Source organism: Nicrophorus vespilloides, unplaced genomic scaffold (genome assembly GCF_001412225.1).
Source record: "Nicrophorus vespilloides isolate i.1.1-1 unplaced genomic scaffold, Nicve_v1.0, whole genome shotgun sequence".
Classification (NCBI taxonomy): Eukaryota; Metazoa; Arthropoda; class Insecta; order Coleoptera; family Silphidae; genus Nicrophorus; species Nicrophorus vespilloides.
This window is the reverse complement of record NW_017095573.1, coordinates 63,557-73,538: the sequence shown is the minus strand read 5'-3', so window position 1 is coordinate 73,538 and position 9,982 is coordinate 63,557. Positions and strand designations below refer to the sequence as shown.

General features: G+C 37.7%; 3 protein-coding genes across 4 annotated transcripts; 1 reads left to right on the top strand and 2 right to left on the bottom strand.

Moving 5' to 3' along the window:
• Positions 1-3,448: 3,448 nt before the first annotated feature.
• Positions 3,449-5,144, bottom strand: LOC108557122. The gene has a single exon (XM_017913533.1). The coding sequence runs from the start codon at positions 5,063-5,065 to the stop codon at positions 3,611-3,613; it is 1,455 nt and encodes a 484-aa protein (XP_017769022.1). The 5' UTR covers positions 5,066-5,144; the 3' UTR covers positions 3,449-3,610.
• Positions 5,145-5,195: 51 nt separating this feature from the next.
• Positions 5,196-6,021, top strand: LOC108557180 (translation machinery-associated protein 16). Its single transcript, XM_017913610.1, has 4 exons — positions 5,196-5,256; positions 5,314-5,396; positions 5,457-5,746; positions 5,837-6,021. Exons 1-4 carry the CDS (start codon positions 5,254-5,256, stop codon positions 5,983-5,985), a joined length of 525 nt encoding a protein of 174 aa, XP_017769099.1. The 5' UTR covers positions 5,196-5,253; the 3' UTR covers positions 5,986-6,021.
• Positions 6,022-6,049: 28 nt separating this feature from the next.
• Positions 6,050-8,480, bottom strand: LOC108557168 (myotubularin-related protein 2). 2 transcript variants are annotated; one of them, XM_017913589.1, is made up of 6 exons: positions 8,243-8,480; positions 8,094-8,183; positions 7,491-7,970; positions 6,492-7,431; positions 6,254-6,435; positions 6,050-6,190 (listed from the first exon to the last, which is right to left on the bottom strand). In XM_017913589.1, the coding sequence occupies exons 1-6, from the start codon at positions 8,354-8,356 to the stop codon at positions 6,068-6,070; spliced, it is 1,929 nt and encodes a 642-aa protein (XP_017769078.1). In that variant the 5' UTR covers positions 8,357-8,480; the 3' UTR covers positions 6,050-6,067. The 2 variants fall into 2 exon arrangements, with proteins under 2 accessions (XP_017769078.1, XP_017769087.1); XM_017913598.1 differs by lacking the exon at positions 8,094-8,183.
• Positions 8,481-9,982: the final 1,502 nt, after the last annotated feature.

Here is a 9,982-nt window from a genome sequence, read left to right as displayed (position 1 = left end):
ATAACACGGTGATATATCAATTTTTAGTGGGTTCTAGATAAACCAGTTTTTGAATCGTTGCACCATCGAGGATTCATTATCAACTGGTTTAGAATCTACATAATTAAATAGTTTCCAAGAAGTGAGGTCACTTCATTTATTGTATTTTTGGCTAAATCTGCTGGAAGAGATTTAACGCAAGGTTTAATTAATGTAAACTAATTAGATTTAGTCGTTAATGTTTTGATTATCTGTTTGTTTTGAACTGAGATAATAGAATTGCTTATTGAGTATTAACACAGATTATTTAATTGATCCATAAAACTTGGACTTTGCGAAATACGCTTGGAGCATTTTAGTCATCAAATATTTTCGATGTAATTAATGGTCCAGTTTTAGATATGGTGCTTGCATTCTAAATCCGGCTCCAAATTAATGATTTATTTTTTTGAAAGGTCGGTGATTCAGCAGGAGATTCATCGGCACCTACTCTTTATTCCCAACCGACTACATCCTGTGTCTTTCTTACATTATTTACACGCGTTTGTATATATATTTTTTCTCGATCCTCCACTTCGCGCTTCGTCCGTTCAATTTCTATGCAATACAGTCGCATTGAATGTTATTAGCTTAGTAACCGTTGAGGAATTCGTCGAAGTATTCGCACAAAATGTAAATGGTCGCAACAGCAACACCCTGCGAATGCATTTGCGCGCAACGCGGCCTTTATTGGTGCGAAAATCTTCGCGCAAGGTTAACATCTTGGCCTCTCCAGCAGTATCAGCAGCAGAAGCAGCAATATTAATCTTAAGATGTCTTCCTTTTGAAGGAACTCACGCATTTTCACGTCGGGGGTTCAACGTTCTGCCGTGTTCCCGTTCGACGCATAGACGAGGCGAAGAAACACCTCCTACATGACCGTTTTTTCAATTCGTAATTCACGTCGGACGTGAGCATTTTTTCTTATTATTGAACAAAAAAAAAACTAATAGAATGATGGGAAAAACTCGAGGAAAATTTGAATGCGACATGAAAACGGTTTCGAAAATGTCGCGCGCACAAAAACTAAAAATGTAATAATCATCATAATCATCGTTCAGCATAATAAATAATAAGAGAGAAAGAGAGAGAAAAAATGCTCGGGAATTGGATCAAGGTGTTTCGGTCTCAGAGACACTCTTGGTGGGGACGGATGATTGGGACAGGGCCGTCTTCAAAAATATACACGCAAAGAGATTTTCACGAATCCGCAGGAAAGGATTACAGGTAGAAAAGAAACGAATAAATTACGATTTTTCCCATTTGATCCTGTTTCTATGTCAAGGAGAAATCATTAGAAGAAAAACGATCGAATTAGTATATAAATCGGATATCGGATTCTTAAGATCTGTCGCAACTAGTTAATTTGTATTAATAGGCTTTTACGTAATCTGCTTCAACATGCTTTAGATGTTTCGATTCATTGTCATAGTTCAACACAACGAATCATTGCATAACCGACGTGGCATATTATACAAATTCTCAATTTAATATTTACACAATCTAACCAATTTGTTTAAATTCAAGAAATATTACTAAAATTACTGTTAAAAGTATTGTTTAAAATCACTGTTAAATTGAATAAATGTGAGTATACAAATTTTTGATATTTTTTGCATCTTGCAAGGAAACCGTTACTGCTGAGGATGAAGAGGTAACATCATGTAAGAGGAAGTGAGAACGGAATGTTATGCATTGGTTAGCGAAAACAGCGCTAATTTGAATGACGTGCATGAATGTGATGAAACGCTACCAGGAAGAAGCGTCTTGTGCATCGATCGAGGACAAAGTTCGGATCTTGAAGGCTTTCCGTAACAAATTTCGTGTGCTAAATTGCAATTGCACTTCACGAAATAAAGCGATTGGTTTTTGATGATTAATTTATTGCTTTCGCAAGAATCGTTGTAATTTATAGAAATCTGTTGATGAAATGGGCTAACACCGAACCTGTAGGATCCTCTTACTTTTAGGCCCTTCACTCTCGAGCAGTAAAATCTTTACTGCATCAGCTTCCGAGGTCATCGTCAGCGACAAATTGAAGAGGATCTGTTTGATATGTGTTGGATCGTCGGAAACATTCCACGTAACAAGATTATTACAATTCAGAACCCGCATTTGAAATGAAATAATTCAGGAACATCGTAATCCTTGAACTATGAAAGAATGAATGAAGGAAAAAAAAATGCGCGCATCAATGTAGCTACAAATTTCGCATTGTAAATTTTCTTTCCTTGAAAGTGATGTGTGTGTGTATACTTCTTCAACGCGAAACACAAATCGCAGATGGCCGCAACGAATAATAATCGTCTATTAATGGTTACTAAGGTAATCCCGTTGCTGAGTAACCAATGAATGAAATTAGCAACTATTACAATTAATTGCATCCGAAAAATCGTGTCCAGATGCGAGAACCATGGCCGAATAAATAATAAGTCTTTGGGAATCGATGAATCATCTCTCAATTCCTTCCACACCCATCGATCGGCGATTGCGGTGCTGTGTGCTGTATCTTTGCACCGAAACGCCGCCGCCGCTGCTGCATGATGTCTTTTCGCTCATTGTTGTTTCTCGTTCGTTTCTTATGGGAGGAGGAATGTTGTGCATGTGCAGCATGAATGGCTCGGCCGGCTCTCCGGCTGTAACTTTTTAAAATAAATCACGTCCTTCTGTGGAAAAACGCGGACACAATGCCATCGACGTTAACTAACTGTAAATAAACTTTTATATATCATTATTATTGTGCGCCGCTCAGTATCATTTCCGTATTTCATAATTCCTTCTCATTCCCCGCCACCTCCTTTCTTAAGTTGTCTGGTGACAACAGCGATCGACTCTGAAAACGTCGCCCGTGCTGCATACGGAATGCGACGTACGAATTGAATCCTTGATATTATAAGGAAATGTCACATTCGCAACGATGCTCCCAACTTGCGGCGAATAGTGGAGCGATCATTAATTTCATTTGGATTACGTAATTACGTTTGTAGTTCGCAACAAAAGTAGAAGTAATATACGAAAAAAAAAAACATGTATATTAAAGGATGAATGATTATGATGATTCGCCCGTGGCTGCAGATGCAAGCGCTTTTAAAGGTCGGACGCGAGAAGCGGCATTAATTAGCAAAAGAGCAAGAACGCAGTGAAAGTCTCGGCGAACGATAAAAATTCCACAAATTTCGAATACACCGAAAAACATATAACAATATCAGTTAATATCGACATTATCTGCTTCAGTTTTATTATTGTACACTATAAACAAGTTATTTATTACATTATTATCGTAAATATCAACAATTTTATAATGAAATCAGATATTTTGTTGTTGCTATTATAATTTTTTGTCTAAATATAAAAATGTATTCATAATTTCGACTCTATTTCAATTCTAACTATTTAGTATGAAATGGATCAAGCAACATAAAATTATTTGAAAACAATAATCTACTTTTATTAAAGGTATACAAATAGTTGTTAAATAAGGTAACAATTTCATTAATTAAATGAAAACTAAATAAATATTTATCAAAAATAATTGTTAGTTAATATATGTAAATAATTTGGTATAATATGACACAGGTGCTATCTTGGTTGACTACCATTCATCATCTTCGTCGCTCGAAACTTTCGCTTCTTTGTGTTCGGGTTCAGATTTCTCAACGGAAACCTTCGGCGATGCCTCCAATTCATTCATGTTATCATTGGCTTCCTCCTGGGGTCTCTCATTTGTTTCGCCGTCCACGAAAATCCTAACTGCGTTTCTCACGTACAACTTGTGGAAAGGTCCCGCCTCCAATGTAGGATGCAAAGGGCGTGTGTTCAGCGATAATTCTCTCAAATTATCACGATATTGCTCGACGAGATCGCCTTTCGCGTAATCCTTCTCGCTCGGCTCCGAAATATCCACGTCATCCTTAATCACTTCAGCGTGCGGAACCATATGAAATTTGTTGTCCAAAGGTATCAAGACGTACAGACGAGGCGCGTTGTTCGCGTTGTAAGAGCGTAAAGCCAAGCCCAATTTGTTGGCTTTCTTGGTTGCTTGCACGAGCGCCACGAACGCCTTATACTTGTAATTCTCCGGATCGACTTGCACGCTATGAATCTCTCCTCCTGCCAGATACACCTCCGGTAAATCGCAGGAATTTATAAACCCGATCAAAGTGAAATGTCTCGGTCCTCTGTATGCGAATGACTCTCTGCAGATTTTCGGTATTGCGATGATTCTGTCCAGAAAGTAATACACTTTGACCACATCTCCAGCCGCAATCTCCTGCTCCTCGTCTTCCTCCAAATAGTACCTGCAACGTGGTCTATCGATAGGATTCAACTTTGGCAAGTTTTGGGTGTCCATGATTCTTGAGGTCTTTGTTGGGAATGGAAAACCTTTAAATGTTAAAGGTTCCAACCACTGCTGTTTCTCAATCACCTCCACATAATATTGTAAGAAATCCAAGCCAAAATCTGCTCCACATACAATACCCTCAGTTTCCACCAAAATCTCTTTCAACAGATTCCAACTCTTGTTGTCCTCCAAGTCCATTGCTTTAACACATTTGCTTATATCAGTTTTATCAGATAAGCAAACTGGGATCTGCACATCAGGCCCAATTACATATAGATAAATATATTTTTCCCTGATGAAATCAATCAAGTCTGAGGACTCTTTGCTTTCAGTCAGTTCCTGTTTCATATCAGTTATGAATATCAGCTGAGAGGTGTGAACTCCTTTGACATCACTGTATCCTCCAAGTATATTAGCTCCTACGACAAGTGCATCTAACCAATTACCATTCTCACCAATTTTAGCCTCCTCAACCATTGTACAGAGATCAAGCCCATATGTTCTATCTATGAATGCAACTGATATATTGGGATGATCTGAATCGGAAGTCTCCTTGGAATGCAGCAGCACCAAACTGGTTTTATCATTTTTGTGCACCAAATTCATGTGGATGATGATCTCTTTCAAAATCTGAAGAGACTTCCTCCTCTCCATCAACAAATCGAATACAATCACGGAAACGTTTATTTTCTGGACTGGCGGCATTTTCACTTATTTTCTTTAACCGATGCAAAGCAAATGCAAAGATAAATACAATTTAAATAAATTCTCTAAATACCATACACTCGCGTATAATGTGTTGCCTACAATCCATTATTCCATCTGACGTGCGAACAGTTGTTTCAATCAGTTGCAGTCGTTCTTCATTTAAAGGTTATATTTATTTTGCAAACATGGTAAGTGTTGTGAATTTCAATCTTCCTCCAAATTAATACAAATTGAATTGAATTTAGGTGAGCAAGAAGAAGTTGGATATAGACAAATGCAAGCATCCGAACAGTCGTCGCACTGTGGCTTTCTCGAAACAGCTGAAAAAGTATTGAATTTCATTAATTTGTTTGGTTATGTTTATACTAACTGCGTTCTAATGTTTTAGGGTTTCGAATCGCGAAAAATCGAAGCTGGGAACAGCCATGAAAATGAATTTGGTTGGTGAGAAGTACGAGTGGTTTCAGAGTAAGATCAGTGAGAACGAGAAGTGCATGTCAGCAGCTCAGACTTATGAGCTCATAAACCAATACTTGAACCGATTCGAGGAAGAGCTGCAGCAGATCAAAATCAAACATTCGATTGGTCAGAGGAAGAACAGGCAACATGCCAGCAGGGAGGATATCATCAATATGACCATGAAGAGAGAAACTGAGGAGTTCAACACGTGTGGTTTAGGTAAGAGAACGTTAAATTTGTGTAGAAATATATAACATTTAGAAATTCAGTAAAAAAAAAATGGTGCTATATAATAATTGTTATTTACAGAAATACCCGATGTTATGAATACGAAAAACTATGAAGCATTGATGAAATGGAACCGCGAGCTCAGGTTCCTGCAAAATCTGAAAAGTGTCAGGATAACTAAAGCCAAATTGGAGGCGGAGATCAAAAAGAGCGGATACAATCGACTCTAACTTAGGTGAACTCAAAATATATAAAATAAAAATAAATTATGTTTTTTTAAAAAAAAATAATAATGATAATTGTGTATTCCTCTTAGGCAGGGGAAATGTTGTTTCTTGATATCCGCGATTGTTGTTCTCGGAGGCTCTCCTCGACCTGCTTTTCCATATGCTCTTTCATGATCAGCAATTCCCTGGTCCTTTGATAAACCGGGTCCTTGAGGAAATATACACACAGATTAGCGTAAAATTCTTTGATAAAACATCTAATAAAAGTCACCTGTGTCCTCATGCTTGGATTCCATCTGCAGTAGTACGATTTCCACAGATTTATGTGACGAAGACTAGCGACTGGAATTAACACTTGCTGCTGATGTGTGTTGGCCCAATACAAAGGATTCTTGTAGTAATCCAGTTGACAGTTTGTGAAGGACCACAGTGATTTGGTTTGCTCTTTCAATTCTAGAATAATAAATTTAAGTAGGTAAAATTCATAGTTACATAAAATGGTAACGCACTTTCTTGAAGTCGTTCGCGTTCGCTGTTGCACAAGAACGTGCCGAAACGGCATGAATACAGATGGTCTAGGATGGTGATGAGGAAGCATTCGTTAAACTCGAAAGCATTACTGAACTGCTGCGTAATCTGCCATACGCAGTCGATGAACTGCAAGAATACCGGTGATCTGTCAGCATCGGAATGGTGATCATCGCCGTGACCTATCCTCTGCTGGAATTTGTGTCCGAAGGATATCCACTCCTTCTCGATTAGTACCTCAAAGCCCTTAATCGTACGGTAGTAAGGGTCGAGCATCAGCATAGCCAAAGCTGTCAATTGAGCGGTTCTGTCCCAACCGTCCGAGCAATGGACTAATACTGAATTTTTGTGGTTCTCCACTTTATCCACAATTCTCACGGCACCTGCCAAAATACACTTGATATGTTTCAACCAGTAGGTGGATTCCACCCCGGACATCCAACGAGTCTCTTCGATCGTCGGGAAGCAGAGCTCCTTGACTTTGCGCAGAGATTCGCGCATTACGTGAATGTTGTGGATGTCGAGGAATACAAGTTCTGCATTTTGGTAGGCGTCCTCAGATTCGTACCCGCCCCCTTTCGCTTTGTTCGCAATTGCGTTCGCGCTCGGACGTGCATCCATTATGAACATTTTGTGACTTTGGGCGTTCGCATCCATAATCAACTGGATATACTTCTCGTCCTCCCTGCATCTTTTCCCGCTGACGCCCACAAGCGGTTGAGAACACCTGGTTATGGTTGCTTGAGATTCGGGGTGTATCCAACTCAGAACCGGAATCCGCCCTCTGCTCCTGTAAGCTGCGACCGCCCTCAGATCGTCGTCCGTCGCCTGAGCAGGCACCGCCCACACAGCAGGGTAGCTGTCGCAAACCTCGTGATTCTCATTAATCTTCGATATTTTCCACATATCATTGTTGATCCCCTGCAGCAAACATACATACATATAAATACCGAGATCAAAACGAAAATATATATAATTACCATTCTTTTCAACTCTGCGATCGGTTCGTATATGGCCCATCCGTTCTCCGCGAAATTCTCGCTGTATTCAAAAGCAAACAACTTGAGCTTATGAGAAAGCGGAAACGTGAACTGTTGCAGTTTCTCGAAAACGTCCCTCCTCGAGTGATTCTCCTGTTTGTGCGCGAAACGTAAATTTCGCATATCCTTGCAGAAGACTTCAATTCCGTAAGCGTTTTCGCCTCTGGACGATTGCCCGCCCACTTTTTCGATACGCGAAACCACGCCCAAAGCCACGTCTATAACGTACGGCATTTCTTTGTCGACCGATCGGAAATACAGCTTGTAATTAGTCACTGTCAGCACGCCTCTTGCTGGGCCATAATAAGGACACAGATAGGTGACATCCCTAGCTTGTCCAGCAACTCTTTCACCAAGCACTAAAGGGGGATCATCTGGTCTATTTGACAATGTAGCCTCAATTCCTGAAGCAGAATTGCCCTGAAAAAAAGTGTAATTATTATTATCAGACTTGTGTATCCAATGATAGCAAAAGTTATTACAAAATAAGCGTTTGTTTATGTGTTTGCAGCATCTATAAACTAATCCAAAGTGCATAAATACCTTGTGCCTTTCGAGTGTGGATACTACATTCTCTGTGGAAGTAGAACTAGAGGAGCAGTAGCTTTTGCTCGGCGACGTTTTTCCCCATCGCTGCAGCATCAATTCGCACATAATGTAAATCCGTGTTGTTACGATTAAAGCGAACTTACATTTTCTGGCTTGCTGAAGATCCTCGTCTCCGCTGTCTCTGGTGAAAAGGAACTGCTCTTTGTGTAATTACTGCCTTCCAGGTTCAACAGCTCCAAACTTCCCCGCTTATCCATCGTTCAATTGGATTGCAAAACTTCGCATGCAAACCATAGACACACCACCCTAAACAAAATACATAAACTTTGACAGATCCATCAAATTGGATTCAGATTTAAAATGTCATTAAGCACTGCTGCCAATTCCAGAAAAAAATCTTAATGAAACGCTGCATAACAAAGCATTATTTCCAACAGTAAAAAATCAATATCATGAATTCAAGAGAATTTAAACATTTCAAATTTTTCAAGGGCTGAATTATCAACTCGTAAATCGCCTGTTCACTGAACTCAATTCAATCAGAATGTATTAACAGAATCAATCATCAAATAATTCATTTGCAAATAAAGCTTACGCATAGAAATAAAGTGCAGAATGTATCGTCTGAAGATAGTTTCAGAATATCAACCCTTAAAACGACGTTCGTTCAAAAATTTAAAAAAAAAAAACTAAATAATAAGACAATCGGTTTCTGTATATAAAAAATCAATTTCTTTTCGTTTTATTTTCAATTTTCTTTTTCCTCTCATTTTTTTTTCGTATTAACAAAACAACATGAAAGAAAAAAACAAGGCGAAACAACACCCTTTTTCCCGATCATTTTCCACGCCGAAAAACAAAAACGTTCCAGCGCCATCTGTCTTCCAAGTTCCGACAGTTCCACGCGTCGGAACATAATGAAAAGCTCATAAATCCACCAGGAATTCTCTTCACACGAACATCTCTCCCACATATTACCTTCATCTTTCTCTTTTGTTTTTATTACGATTCGTTTATAAATATATTTACAAAACTTCTATATTTACAAGTTCATATTAAGAATATTTTTTTTTGTAATAAAAAGATTATAATGTACACAGTGAATCACGTTTCCCACTTTCTCTCTCTCTCTCTCTCACTCTCTTACTCCTCCGCATGTTGTTTGCTTTTTTTTTATTTAAAGTAAACTCTCAATTAGTTTTTAGTAAAATTCAAAAAAAAAAAACAACATAACAAAACAAAAAAGCCCTGAAAATGATAGTTGAAAACAGAAGAAAATGTGATAATTTTCGAAAGAACAGCAACAGGGGGAGTCAACTAACAGTATAACAATTATTTACAAATAAATTCTATATATAGATATACAATACACAAAGAAAATAATAATAATATTTATATAATATGTATATATAAAAAGGGAAAAAAAAAATATGTCATTAAATAACGTTTAAAATAATTAACAAAATTAATTAAGAATTTTTCTCCTCCAAGGAATTAAAAAAAATATATAATAATAGTCATCATCATCATCATTAATAAAGAAAAAAAAACAGAATACAAATCGTAGCAGGCAGTGTGATTGAAAAATCGTTGGGTTTTTGTTTTGCTTTGGCGGATTTCCTCATTTTCTTATTCATATATATATAAATGTATTATCTTTTTTTTCTTGTATCATAAAGTTCTCTTTCTTGATAGTTTTAGTAGTACTTGTACACACACACCAACAGTATTTTTCTATTCGCTTTATCCGCTTCATGTCTACAAAAAGAAAAGTTTAGAAGGGAAACAGAAAACAAAACAAAAAAATAAGTGATAATAATGTAACAAAGAAAAAAGTATCAGAGAGAAAAATCAATAATAATAATAATAATAAATGATGGTAA